The sequence below is a fragment of the Sus scrofa genome, chromosome 10 (assembly GCF_000003025.6).
Source record: "Sus scrofa isolate TJ Tabasco breed Duroc chromosome 10, Sscrofa11.1, whole genome shotgun sequence".
NCBI classification, from domain to species: Eukaryota; Metazoa; Chordata; class Mammalia; order Artiodactyla; family Suidae; genus Sus; species Sus scrofa.
In genome coordinates, this window is record NC_010452.4 from 18,462,600 (window position 1) to 18,477,959 (window position 15,360).

Here is a 15,360-nt window from a genome sequence, read left to right on the forward strand (position 1 = left end):
AGAGATGAAGAAGCTGATATGCGGACGTCTGATAACTTGCCCAAGGATGCAATAACTAGCAAGTGGTGACTGAATTGAAACCAGGTGGTCTGAACTCAGGGCCATGTCTGCCCCATTCTATGTTACTGCTTTTTTTTTTTGTTGTTGTTGTTGTTGTTGTTGTTGTTGTTGTTGCTATTTCTTGGGCCGCTCCCGCGGCATATGGAGGTTCCCAGGCTAGGGGTCGAATTGGAGCTGTAGCCACCAGCCTACGCCAGAGCCACAGCAACTCAGGATCCGAGCCGCGTCTGCAACCTACACCACAGCTCACGGCAACGCCGGATCATTAACCCACTGAGCAAGGGCAGGGACTGAACCCGCAACCTCATGGTTCCTAGTCGGATTCGTTAACCACTGCGCCACGACGGGAACTCCTGTTACTGCTTTTTGAAGATCCATTGGGCAGATCGGTAGCTTATAATGTGTCAGAAATAAGCTGGGTTCTCAGATTCACCGTTAATTATAAGCAAGACCCATTTTGTATTAGATCCTAACAGCATGAAGACAAAACGGAAGTAGCAGTGACCCTGGAGTGCCTGTGGAAGGACAGCCTGGTTCCTCAGTGCCATCGCCTCAGGGGTAGAGAGAGAACACTTTCCAGGGCAAAGCCCCGTGAGTGCTCTTGCCTCCTGGAGCACTGGGCCCAGAGCATCAAGCTGAAAGACCAAACGAACCCAAATGGTACAGGACCACAAGTCTGCTGAAATAATCATGTGCATCAGCCCAGAAGGTTGGGGAAAAGGACCAAGGCAGGAGTGGGGGATTAACCAAACCTCAGGTGGATGGTTTATTAGCATCCACAGTCCCCAGCTTGGTACCTCAAAGTTCCTGAAAACAAGACTTTAGATCGGAGGTCTGCCTCTTTGTTAATACCGCACCGTATACTGTGGGTTATGGAACCGTTTTCGTTACACTTCACATTTTCCATTTTCTGGTAATTTATCATTACGTTTCAAGCCTGGTTCTGGAAGCAGCTGCCTGTAATAGCCTTTTGAACTCCTTTTAAAAGGCTGGGAAGCTGGGTGGGAATTAAAGTCATTTCTTCCAGTAAATGAAATACCATCCACCATACCTGGGATACAGGCCAACACCAACTTCCTGCATCTCTGCATTACAGATGGTGAAGGAGTTGCAGATCACCTGTAAAAACAAGAGGAAAACACTTAGGATTACGAGTCACCTAAGAAACTTCATAGGCAAGAGAACAAAAGTTTTCAAACTAAAAGGGAGCCTTTTAGCAACTGCTTAGGGAAGACTCAAGCCAAACGCAGATGCTCTTCCCTTTGCAAGAGAACAGGTCTGGAATACACTTTCCTTGAGAACGTCAGGTAGGTAAATGCAGAACTAGCAACACCCTGTTAAAACTCAGGCTTAAACCCAGCACAGTCTAATCCTCTCCCCCACGTTACGAGGTTACGTGAAATGTTCAAAATTCCGAATACAAATCGTCTACTTATTGAGAACGAGGCTCTGGTGGTGTTGGATTTTTCACGCAAACAAAACTGCCTGTGGTTTCCGGACACCACTGTGTGTCTGATGAGTAACAGCGGCTTGTCTTTTATTCCTAAGAAGGATGAAATATACCCTGAGTGAGTCTATGATCCAAGTCGATGACAGACCACAACGAGCACAGGAAGTAATTCAGGCAAGCTACGGCATTTACTGGGCACAAGGAGCCCCTCACTGAGTGGACAGCAGGGTCCTATACCCTATCAAAGAAATAAGAGATGCTCGGAGGACTTAAAACCTATGAAAGGCCACACGCAGTCCCAGAAAGAACACTGGCCTTAGAATCCGAAAATCTAGGTCCTGGCCCACACATCACTGCCTCAGGCAGGTGCTGAAGAGTGAAGGCAACAACCACAATCCCTGCCTTCACATGAGCTTCCATTCTAGTGGGGAAGACAGATAAAAATTCTAGAGAAAAATGTCACATGTGGATAAATGCTAAGAAAGAAAGTTGGTTGTTCCCTTCATGGCTCAGGGGTTGACAAACCTGACTAGGATCCATGAGGACACAGGTTGGATCCGTGGCCTTGCTCAGTGGGTGAAGGATCTGGCATTGCTGTGAGCCTGCGGTGTAGGTCACAGATGCAGCTTGGATCCTGTGTTGCTGGGGCTGTGCTGCGGGCTGGCAGCTGCAGCTCTGATTCGACCCCTAGCCTGGGAACTTCCATATGCCCTGGGTGGGGCCCTAAAAAGCAAAATAAATAAAAAATAAATTTTAAAAAAAGAAAATAAAAGGGCAGGAAAAAGTGCTCAGGATATTTAAGAAGAAACCTGAAGGCAGCAAGGAAATGGAGGTGCTGAAGGTTCACATCAGAGCAGGTGCAAAGGCCCTGAGGCGGGGATGTTCTTGGGTACAGAAAACATCAAGAAGGCTGGCATGACCAAAGAGAGCAGGGGCAAGACATGAGATGAGAGAGGCAGCTAGAGCATATGGAGACTTATAGCCATGTTTGGATTTTATTCTGAATGAGACAGAAAACCACCATCTTGATTCTGAGCCACAGATTGAAAGGAGCTGGTTTCCATTTTGAAAGGATCATTCTGGTTGTTTTGTAGAGAATAGGCTATAGAAAGACAGGGTGGGGAGTTCCCGTGGTGGCTCAGCAGTAAGAACCCAACTAGTGTTCATGAGGAGGCAGGGTCGATCCCTGGCCTCGCTCAGGGGGTTAAGGATCCAGCGTTGCCGTGAGCTGTGGTGTAAGTCACAGATGCAGCTCACATCTGGCGTTGCTGTGGCTGTGGTGTAGGCTGGGAGCTGTAGCTCTGATTCAACCCCTATTTGGGGAACTTCCATATGCCACATGCACAGCCCTAAAAAAATTTTTTTTTATATATTAAAATTAAAAAAAAAAAAAAAAAAAAAAGGAAGACAAGGGTGGAGGCAGAGGAAGCAGGAGAGCACGGCAACAGCCCAGGCAAGAGATGACGGTGGCTTGGAGGCTGGCAGCGTAGAAGTGGTTCTGCCAGCAGGATCTAGGGAGGGGCTGCTGCTGGGAATGAAAGGCATCAAGGACCACGCCTGGGGCCTGAACAAGTTGCCCTACACCAAGGAAGACCATGAAAGGCACAGGCTTGGCTGCAGGGAGTTGGAGGGAAGTCCAAGGGTTGTGTTTTGGTTACGTTCACCTTGCAACGGCCCATTAGACATCAAGCCGAGACTAAGAATGAGCGGTTGGAGTTCAGGGGGGCAGTTAGGGCGGGAGATGGAGACTTAGGGCCAGTGGTTAATGCATCCAACTAGGAACCATGAGGTGGCGGGTTCAATCCCTGGCCTTGCTCAGTGGGTTAAGGATCGGGCATTGCAGTGAGCTGTGGTGTAGGTTGCAGATGAGGCTCGGATCTGGCCTTGCTGTGGCTGTGGTGTAGACCAGCGTCTACAGCTCCGATTCAACCCCTAGCCTGGGAACCTCCAAAGCCGCGGGTGCGGCCCTAAAAAGACAAAAGACAAAAAAAGAGAGAAGGAAATAGAAGAGGCCCCGACAGACCTATGGTGAACCCATGACTGCAAATGGATCTGACTTATTAAATAGTTTCTGCAAAGGCAAAGGCAGCAAGAAGCAATTTCTCTAAATCAGATTTCCTTGAAGGAACATAAAGTATGAAACAGCCTTGAGTCCTCTGGGCCTCTCCCACTGCTCCGAGGAGCTCTTCGATGAAATCTCGTGCAACCTATTGTGATTTGGCATTTTTTCCTCCAACAGTCTGATAAAACTGCACGTTCAAATCAGAAAATAAATTGGTGCACGTATTTTAAACACACATTAGTTCAACTGCTTTAAGGGCATCTGTTTCGAATTAAGATGCAAGAGTGTACTGCCCGTGCATATGTATGCACCAAATGGATGGTAAAAATACCGCACAAAAGAGTCTGTGGTTTTTTTTTTTTTTTTTTTTTTTTGGTCTTTTTGCCATTTCTTGGGCCGCTCCCGCGGCATATGGAGGTTCCCAGGCTAGGGGTCGAATCAGAGCTATAGCCACCAGACTACACCACAGCCACAGCAACTCGGGATCCTTAACCCACTGAGCAAGGGCAGGGATCGAACCTGCACCCTCATGGTTCCTAGTCGGATTCGTTAACCACTGTGCCACGACAGGATCTCCTTGTGTTTTCTTTTCGAAACTTTAAACATTTAAAAATGGGTATGAATTATTTTGGGGGGCAGAATATGAATTATAACACATATTTTTAAAAGTATAATCAGGATTCTTTTTTTTTTTTTTGTCTTTTGTCTTTTTTGTTGTTGTTGTTGTTGCTATTTCTTGGGCCGCTCCCTCGGCATATGGAGGTTCCCAGGCTAGGGGTCGAATCGGAGCTGTAGCCACTGGCCTACACCACAGCCACAGCAACGCAGGATCCGAGCCGCGTCTGCAACCTACACCACAGCTCACGGCAACGCCGGATCGTTAACCCACTGAGCAAGGGCAGGGACCGAACCTGCAACCTCATTTCCTAGTCGGATTCGTTAACCACTGTGCCACGACAGGATCTCCTTGTGTTTTCTTTTCAAAACTTTAAACATTTAAAGATGGGTATGAATTATTTTGGGGGGCAGAATATGAATTATAACACATATTTTTAAAAGTATAATCAGGATTCTACCTGAAGCAATTCACCAATGAAAACCCAGGCCAAGGAGATTTGGTTTGAATAAAAGCAAATTTCAAATTTTTTTCCTGGCTGTAAAGTAAATTAAAGGTTTTGGGGTTTTTTTCCCCACCAAAAATAATGGAATTTTCTTAAAAGGAAGAGCTATTGTTGGGAAATGTCGACTTAGCTGTTTCTTCCTCCAGGAAACGCTTCCTGATCCCTTGACTAAGCTGACTTTTTCCTCTCTCTCTTTTTTTGCACCCGCAGCATATGGAGGTTCCCAGGATAGAGGTTGAATTGGAGCTGCAGCTGCCGGTTACACCACAGCCACAGCCACGCCAGATCTGATCAGGGTCTGCAACCTACACCACAACTCACGGCAACGCCAGATCCTAGACCTACTGAGCGAGGCCAGGGATCGAACCCATGTCCTCACGGTTCCTACTTGGATCTGTTTCTGCTGCACCACGATGGGAACTCCTGACTTTTCTCTCTTAAGCAGCATTTATCACACTGAATCGTTTACCATTTACTGGATCCTATATACGGTGAGCCTGTGAAGTACTCCGAGGGCAGTGACAGCATCTCATTCACCTCTGCAGTCCTGTGTCTACACAAGGCCCAGCACAGGGAAGATATTAATAAACGTTTTTTCTTTTTTTCATTTCCTTCTAAGTGGTTTTTATTTTTTTACTTTTTAAAATATTTTTTAAAATTAAAGTATAGTTGATAAAACTTTTTTTTCACTCAGTAGTTGCAATGGGTATGGTGCTCAGTGTCCACAGAGAGTCATCATGCAAACAGGGGCAGAGAGGGGGCTGGAAACAAATTATAGGTATCCTGTGGGTGTGGAAGGGGGGGATGGATGTAGTTCTGTGCCATGAAAAGGAGGGAGTAGAAGTTGACTTCCGTCTCTCTTGTCCTTAGGCCTCCGGTTTTCATATGCACCTGCTCTTATCTCTCTGTCCATTCTTTCTTTCCATTCTAGCCCATCTTTTTGTGTGTGTGTCTTTTCAAGGCCTCACTCACGGCTTATTGAAGTTCCCGGGCTAGGGGTCGAATCGGAGCTTCAGCTGCCGGACTGCACCACAGCCACAGCAATGCCAGATCTGAGCCTCATCTTTGACTTACACCACAGCTCATGGCCATGCTGGATCCTTAACCCACTGAGGGAGGCCAGGGATCGAACCCTTGTCCTTATGGAGGCTACTTGGGTTGAACCACGACGGGAACTCGCTGGCTTATCTTTTGTCTCCTCCTCTTTTCTATCAGTCCAGTGGATGGGAAGACTGGATTATCCTCAGAGGAGCACAAGGACTTGTTTGGTTCCCTGATTCGTTGGGCACAAAATAAGTATCTGCAAAATGAATGAATCAACGAATGGAAGACAGGCCTTCTCGTCCCCTTTCACTTCTCTTCTTGCATCTTCTCCTTTTATCGCTCACTTTCCTCCCTTCTTTTCCTATTTTCACTATTATGCCTCTGCCACCATCTCTCATTCTGCCCCACTCCACAATATAAGTAGGACTGTTTTAAAGTTTTATGTAACACATTCCTGGAGGAGTTCCTGTCGTGGCGCAGAGGAAACAAATCTGACTAGCATTCATGAAGATGCAGGTTTGATCCCTGGCCTCGCACAGGGGGTTAAGGACCCAGCATTGCCGTGAGCTGTGATGTAGGTCACAGACCCAGTTTGGATCTGGTGTTGCTGTGGCTGTGGTGTAGGCCGGCAGCTGTAGCTCCAATTTAAGTCCTAGCCTGGGAACCTCCATATACTGTGGGTATGGCCCTAAAAAAAAAATTCTTGACCAGTTCCTCATTTGCATTCTTCTGAGAGATGTTATGGGCTCTGTTATCAAGCTAGTAAATAAAAAGTTTAACTATTTGCCTATATCCACTTTTACTAAAAAATATTGGTTCCATTCAGCAATACTGATTTAAGAAGCATGTTACGGGGAAGTACTTTTTACATACAGAACTGATAGCATTGGTGGATATGGGTTAGCCCTCAGGTTTGATTTTTTTTTTTTTTGTCTTTTTTTGTCTTTTTGCCATTTTTGGGGCTGTTCCCTCAGCATATGGAGGTTTCCAGGCTAGGGGTCGAATCGGAGCTGTAGCCACCGCCTGTAGCCACAAGCCTACACCAGAGCCACAGCAACATGGGATCCGAGCCGCATTTGCAACCTACACCACAGCTCACGGCAACGCCATATCCTTAACCCACTGAGCAAGGGCAGGGACCGAACCCGCAACCTCATGGTTCTTAGTCGGATTCGTTAACCACTGTGCCACAACGGGAACTCCCCAGGTTTGATCTTTTTTTAAAACGATGTATAGGTAGATAATATGTCCATATGTGCTTTACTGAAAATTTGTAAACTGTAAATCAACTATACTTTAATAATTTTTTTATTTTAAGGAATTTTTCTTTCTATAAAGAAAGAGAAGAATATAAGCAAAGCCAAGAAATAAAAGTTGGAACATTTTTCAAAATATTATCTTTGTATAAACCATTTTCCTAGGAAATTAAACAAGTTCAACAATTAATGAATGAATATTTCACGCAAAAATGCATTTAGAAAAGCATATAAATAGGATTACTTCAATACAAAAGCAATTAGGTTAAAAAAAGTTCTTTCTAAAGGCTAAGCTTGAGTATTACTTTAATAAGACTATTTCCCATGGCACAAAATTAAAACATTCATTTAAATTATTTTACCATTATTGAATATAAAGTTGTTTACTCTTCATAATGTCTTTTGAAATAATGGGAAACCTTTGCCTTTCTAAATGATAAAAGCTAGTGAACTAGTACAAGTAGCCATTGAACCTCTATGTTTAATTACAAAACAACTGAAGTGAAATTTATTTATTTACTTAGGGTTTTAGGGCCGCACGTGTGGCATATGGAGGTTCACATGATCGGGGTTGAATCAGAGCTGCTACTGCCAGCCTTCACAGCCACAGCAACGCCAGATCTGAGCTGCATCTGCGACCTACACCACAGCTCACGGTAATGCTAGATCTTTAACCCACTCAGCAAGACCAGGGTTCGAACCTATATCTTCATGTACACTATAGTTGGGCTCATTACCACTGAGCCACAGCAGGAACTCCAAAGTGAATGTTAAAGTAGTCGATAGGAGTTCCCATCACGGCTTAGCAGTAACGAATCTGACTACTCTCCATGAGGATGCAGGTTCGATCCCTAGCCTCAATCAGCGGGTTAAGGATCCAGTGTTGCCACGAGCTGTGGTGCAGGTCGAAGACTCGACTTGGATCCCGAGTGGCTGTGGCTCTGGTGTAGGCCAGAGCTACAGCTCTGATTCGACCCCTAGCCTGGGAAACTCCCCATGCCGCAGGTGTGGCCATAAAAAGACAAAAATAAATAAATAAATAAAGTAGTCTACAAATCAAATTCTTATGTCATTTGGCTCATGTTCTAGATATAGAACCTAATGTTTTTGTTCTTTTTTATTTTTATTTTTGGCTTCCCCGAAGCATATGGAGTTCCCTTAACCCACTGAGCTGGGCTGGGGATTGAACCTGCTTGCTGGTGCTACAGAGGTGCTGCCCTTCCTGACGCGCCACAGTGGGAACCCCCAGAACCTGACCTTTTTTTGTTCAGAGTTTAAAAATCCCCTTGCAGCAAATCAATATCATGTATTTAACATTTTTTTTGTGAAACATTATGAACTAGAAGCCTTTTATTACAGCACTAAACATATGAATATGTTTGAGACACAAGAGAAAAGCAGCAACATACATGGCGAAGCTGAACAGCCATAAGAGAGCTTACAACCGCCAGAAAGAGAAAGACAAATTCCAAATGATGTCCCTTATACCTGGAATCTAATAATACGGCACAAATGAACCTTTCCGCAGAAAAGAAACTCACGGACAGACGTGTGGTTGCCAACCAGGAGGGGGAGGGAGTGGGATGGATGGGGAATCCGGGGTTCAGAGATGCTGACTGTTGCCTTTGGAGTGGATGAGCAATGAGATCCTGCTGCACAGCACTGGGAACTCTATCTCATCACTTATGATGGAGCGTGATGGAGGATAAAGTGAGAAAAAGAATATATATGTGTGTGTGCCTGGGTCACTTTGCTGTGCAGTAGAAAACTGACAGAACACTGTAAACCAACTATGATAATAATTTAAAAAAATAAGACAAGAGAGCTTACAAGCTATTCAGAACAGGGTAACTCCGCGTCACGACAGCAAAAGCCATCTACGTCCTAACCACCCCCACTCAGGTCCATTCCTGATTCTTCCAAAGAACTGAGTGTGTGTGTGCAAGGAGCTTTAGCTGGTGTCTAAGCCGACTTCAAAGAATGCTTTCAATTTATATATATATAGATAGATAGAAATTTTAAAACATTTAAACAGAAGGAAACTCAGTTTCTGAACACAAATATAAAGCAATTTCCTCAAAGACCATCTGTGTCTCCTTTAAAATGTCTCTGTTTGAAGCCCAAGTAGAACATTCAGGACACAGAACTTCTGACACACAGAGCTGATGAATTAGAGGGACGGAAGGTAACTTTTCAAAAGGAAGCTTACTGCACTTGGTTTTATTAAGCTCCGTGGACACAAGGGGAAGAAGAGAAGGAAGAGCTGGCAGGTTTGAACACCCAAAGTCGGGGTTTTCGTACAAAATAACTGCCCCTCCTGCCTACTCTTTGCACTAATAATTCTCTAACTTAAAAACAAGGTAAGTATTTCAGTCAGGGCATATTAAGCTCTTCTCACAGCATATGATAGTTTATTACATACAGAACTATTTTTTCCTGAACATTCTCATAAACCTTAAGAGATTAAAAATCCTCCCTCTTGCTTCCTCCTATCCACATGGTGCATATTTATCCCACTTTTATGAGTCAAATCGGGCCTTTCCTAATCATTCCCTTCTAGGGTGGCTCATTTACAACCCTTTCCTACCCTTGAAGATGCAGGTTTTGCAATCTCCAAACCAGAAGAACAAGAGGAGGAGACTAAGCTGGGGAAGGAAGTCAGCCCACAAGCAAAGAGGTATTTCTTTTATTTCTTTTTTAGGGCCGCACCCTCGGCATATGAAGTTCCCAGGCTAGGGGTCAAGTTGGGGCTGCAGCCACCAGCTTATACCACGGCCACAGCAACACGGGATCCTTAACCCACTGAGCAGGGCCAGGGATTGAACCTGTGTCCTCATGGATACTAGTCGGGTTTGTTACCACGGAGCCACAACGGGAACTCCCAAGAGGCGGCATTTCTCAAAAGACAAAATCACAAATCCCGGGCTTCATGAAAGTGTTTCCAGAAGGTTTACAACAATAAGAATGGTTACGGCATCTGTTTCAATTATGCTTTTTAAAAATCAATGAGTAAGACGAGTACAGCAATATATTTTCCCTTTATCGGGAAGTAGCTGGAGAGCTTCCGTGGTTTGCCAGTGATCAGGCTTGAAGGAGACGGCGGCCGACCAGGATGCTGACAACTCCATCACTGATCTGCGTCTTTGCTCCGTGGCTAGCCTGCTGGAGGGCTGACCTTAGAATGTTTTCTGATGTTTCTCAGTCATAAACTATTTCATTTGGAAACCTAATGGACCACTGGCTAAAGACAGCAAGCAAGGTTATTGGAAAATAAGTTAAGGAGGAACATAAAAATGGTAATTCCAGAAATCTGACTCAAGATGCTCCATATAATGACTTTTACCTGGTTGAAATTCTTAGACAGCCCCTAAGACGCCTCTAGTATTTAGGAAATGTTACAAAGGGAATATATAATGAGCATATGATCTTATTTTTAGCAGACTCTTAAAGCCTGCAGTGTGTGACTTGAAATGTGCCTTGCACCTAGTCACGGAAAACCTTATCTACTTACCTCGTCACTTAGAAACAGATCATAAAAATGACGAAATCTAATTGTCTAAATGACAGGGATGGCAAAACATCAGGTCACTAAGCCATGACGCTATCAAAAGCCAAATCAAAAATATTCATTTCCAAATTTATGTGTTGGGAGTTCCCGTTGTGACTCAAGGGTTAACAAATCTGACTATCATCCATGAGGATGCAGGTTCGATCCCTGGCCTCGCTCAGTGGGTTAAGGATCTGGTGTTGCCATGAGCTGTGGTGTAGGTCGCAGATGAGGCTCAGATCCCGCATTGCTGTGGCTGAGACGTAGGCCGGCAGCTACAGCTCCGATTGGACCCCTAGCCTGGGAACCTCCATATGCTGCAGCTGCGGCCCTAAATAAAGCAAAAATAAAAATAAAAAAGAATAAAAATCTACACGTCGATAAATAAGACTTTGTTGGGGCACAAAACTAAAGCAAATTAAACCCCCTCTTCCACTTGTTAAGTAGAAAAATCAAAATTTATCTTTAATTGACCATCGAAGTAATATCGATTTTGCAAACATACCTTATACTATAAGCCCAGTAATAAAGACATTCATCTTACGTAAGTAAACTCCTTTAATACATCCCAGGTAACAATATCCTCGGACATGTGTCTTTCTAGACCGTGGTCCATGCAAGCACGGTGTCCACACCTTCAGAAGTGTCTGTCACATTTCAAGCTGTGGTCACAACTTGAGCACACAAGACACACAGAACACTTAGCATCCACGTGCCACGGCTAAAATCAACATTAAAGCCAGCAGCAGAAGCAAGCGACTAGCAGACCCCAAATGGTGCTTCCCATTTTACATCTGTCCCAAGGTCAAGCTACCAAATGTTAGCAAACGAAGATGCACGGAACGAAGCCCCGGCAGAGAACATGTTCGCTTTCTAAAATCCACCCCCATGTTCATTTTTCTAAGGGCTTTACTCACGGCAGAACTTACTTTAGCGTCAACAGTCATCCTTGACGATAGAAAGCAAAACAGGAGTGATATTCACACAGGGACCCATTGTTCTTTCCCTGAGGATACTACCTGGCATTTCACCTCCACAGAAGTCATCTGATGAAAAAAAGCACTGACTCTAGATGTCTGTCCAGTGCGTATAAAGATAGAAAGCCCTGGAACACGATTTCCATTGTTTAATATTCCTCCCACATTCTGCGGCTCAGCACTACAATATTCTTCAATAATTTATTACGAGATATTCTTGTAGGTTTCCATAGCTCCGACATGAGTCTTTTCTGCTAAAAATTTCATTCAGTCATGTTCCCACCTAAAAGGTTTATTATGGAGTTCCCGTCGTGGCGAAGCGGAAACGAATCCGACTAGGAACCATGAGGTGGCGGGTTCGATCCCTGGCCTCGCTCAGTGGCTCAGTGGGTTAAGGATCTGGCGTTGCCGTGAGCTGTGGTGTAGGTCACAGATGAGGCTCGGATCTGGCGTTGTTGTGGCTGTGGTGTAGGCCGGAAACAACAGCTCTGATTGGACTCCTAGCCTGGGAACCTCCATATGCCACAGGTGCGGCCCTAAAAAGCAAAAAGTAAAAAGCTTCTTAGCCAAAAATTCAATCCTGAAGGAATTATACACAGGACAGACTGGGAGAGGGGGTTAAGTGAAAGGCAAGGCTTGGAACAGTGTTGTAATCCGGGGCTTTCCGAAATGAAGATTCGTTCATTCCTTTATCAAGGGCCTACTGCGTCCCAGGCACCAGGAGCAAGGAGCAGAAACGGGCCCTTTGCACCACGTTGCCTGCGGATCCAAGTGAAAGAAGACTGTACAAAGTGTCACGTTTCTCTCTGGTTCGGACAAATGGGAGCCCTCCTCAGCCTAAGATGATTTTCCTGACTCCTGGCTGTTTGTCTTTGTAAGTCACTGTGTCAAGATACAAGCTGCCGTCATGCAGGGCCGCCCTCGGATCTGTCAGATCAATTTAGAAACACACGCGTCTGCTGCTCTTCCAGGGCCCTGGGAAGGGGGCGGGCCTCGCATCCTCTGATCATCCCCACGAAGGCCGGCCGGGGATTACGGAGGACCAGCTGGGAGACGTGCACCGAAACGGACGGCCTCTGAGGTCTCCACCCTCCCACTCACCGTCTGAGGGCAGCCAGCCCCCGTTACCAAATGACAGCCACAAAGAGCCAGATCCTCGCTCCCCAGGGCAGGCTGGAAAGATCAATCGGCTCCAAAGGAGCAAGTGGCTAGAGGAGGAAGGAGGAAGCCAGGCCTTGCTCCTCCGTCAGGGGATGGTCACAACCTCTGCAGGTATTCCTGCAGGGCCTGATGAGAGACGGAACCGGAAGGGACCCTTCCCTCCCACCTGGCCCTCCGGCCTTCTCCATCCTAAATAAGCATGCGTGTTCGCTCTGGTTTCCTGCAGGCCTTCTGCCTTCCCACCTGATGGCATTTAAGAACATCAGAGAAGCCACAGTTTTAGGTGGGGGGAAATGTGCAAAATTATGTATGTGTCTGCATTTCCACACTACTGGCCACTTAGTTTAGATTAGGAAGAGCCCAGAAATAAAGGACCAGACTCCACCAGAGAGCCATAAAACAGAGGAATTGGGAGGATGAAGGGAGATATTACATGTAGGCCTCAGAAGGGTTCCTGGCACATAGGAAGCCGAGCAACTGTAGCAAGATTATTATTCCTCCCCAGCTCATCGGCTACACGCTAATGAAGAGTAAGATGCACTATTAAGTCATGCACAGCTGGAGCTACGGCAGTGGCGCAACAGGATCAGCTGTGTCTTGGGAGCGCGGGGACAAGGGTTTGGACCCTGACCCGGCACCATGGATGAAGGATCCCACGTCCTTGCTGCAGCTGCGGTTTAGATCTTGACTGGGGATCGGATCTGATTCCTGGCCCAGGAGCTCCACACACTGCAGGGTGGCCAAAAATCATAAAAAAAACAAACAAACAAACAAAACACACACACACACACACACACAACTAAGAAAAACCACCACCACCAGCACCAAAAAAGTAAAATTGAAAGAAAGAAAACAAACCTATGGTTACCTAAGGGGAAAGGAGTGGGATGGATTAGAGGTTTGGGACTGGCAAATGAACTCTGCAGTATACAGAGCGGATGGTCAACAGGGACCTGCTGGATAGCACAGGACACTCCGCTCGAACTCTGTGATGACCTGTATGGGAAATGAATCTGTAAAAGAATGACTGTCTCTCTGAGTATAACTGAATCGCTCTGCTGTACAGGAGAAATAACACGACACTGTAAATCAACTATGCAGTGTCAAATCAATACAATTTTTAAAATTAAAAAAAAGAAAGAAAAACCACCAACAAACTGTGTCAGGCTATCAGTTGTAAAACTAATTCCAATTTCAGAGATGTCATATTGTTTTGGGGGGGGTTGTTCTTTTCACAGCCACACCTGTAGCACGTGGCGGTTCCCAGGCTAAGGGTCGAATTGCAACTGTAGCTATAGATGCCGGCTTATGCCACAGCCACAGCAACACGGGATCCGAGCTGGGCCTGCAACCTACACCACAGCTCACAGCAACACTGGATCCTTAACCCACTGAGCAAGGCCAGGGATGGAACCTGCGTCCTCATGGATGCTAGTCGGATTCGTTTCTGCTGAGCCATGACAGGAACTCCAGAGAGGGCATATTGTGAAAAAATACACATCTTGAAATTACTGAAATACAGCATCACTATGTACCCTCCAGTTTCCTGGAAGAACCGCAATTGAGGTTGTATAGCTGGTGTCTGAGGATGTACAGGACGTTGGTGTCAGCACAGCCTCATCAGCCCTGAGTTTCTGACCCCTGAGAACCTCTTCCACTAAGAGACCGGTTAGCTCTCTCTGGACTCTTAGCGTCACCCAAAGGCACTCACCACCACTGTCAGCTCATTGTTTTCATCACCCTCTGAATCAGTCATCACAGAACAGACTATCATAAGTCACTCAAAATCCAAAGTACAACCCTGATATAAAGTTACATTGCTTAAGCCAAGTCTACAGTCTTGCCAAATGTAGCTGTACTCTGGAGGTGACCTAATGCACATATGGTCCCAGGATCTTCTTTCAGGACTGAGTCAAGCAGTGCAATTTCCCCCAGAGCGGAATTTAAATTAGTTACTTTAAAACCCACATTCACATTCCACCCCTACCCCTCAACATACACTCATGCCACATAACTCACGCTAAATAACAAGGTGAAAGCACTTATGAGGAGAGTTTGGGTAGAGAAGCTGCGCATGGATTGCAAAGTCACTCATCGTTAGCCTGACAAATCATACGGATAGGGATCGAATGCTCTGGAATCTTCACTGGCTATTTTTCAAGGAGCGCACTGGCCTCCAAGTCTACTTCACATATTAGGAACTGAAGAGAGATACACAAAGACAGATACAGAAAATACATATGACCCAAAGTAAAACAGGGCGCACATTGTTTCTGCGACACCCTTGTGACGTCAATGCCAAGAAGTGGGTGATCTTCCAAAGCGCCAGCTGGAGCCTTGGTGTTTGGTCCTTGAGCCAAGAGCCACTGCATTCCTCGGCTCTGCAAATATCTGCACACGAACTGTCCACTCAATGGTCACTTAATCATAATGCACATATCCTCTTTAGATATACTTTCAAGAACACTTTTTCAGGGAGCTCCCGTTGTGGCTCCATGGTTAACAAATCCAACTAGAACCCATGAGGACGGGCGTTCGATCCTTGTCCTCAGTGAGCTGAGGATCCAGCAGTGCTGTGGCTGTGGCATAGGCCGGTGGCTACAGGTCCGATTCAGCCCCTAGCCCCGAACTTCCATATGCCACAGGTGCGGCCCTAAAAAGACAAAAAAATCAAACAAACAT

At 45.7% G+C, this 15,360-nt stretch overlaps 1 protein-coding gene across 1 annotated transcript in view; it reads right to left on the reverse strand.

Moving 5' to 3' along the window:
- The window catches only part of SMYD3 (SET and MYND domain containing 3), a 751,923-nt gene that overhangs the window by 195,002 nt on the left and 541,561 nt on the right, over nucleotides 1-15,360 (reverse strand). The window contains 1 exon segment of the mRNA NM_001160092.2: nucleotides 1,112-1,179. Coding sequence (NP_001153564.2) covers nucleotides 1,112-1,179 — 68 coding nt within the window.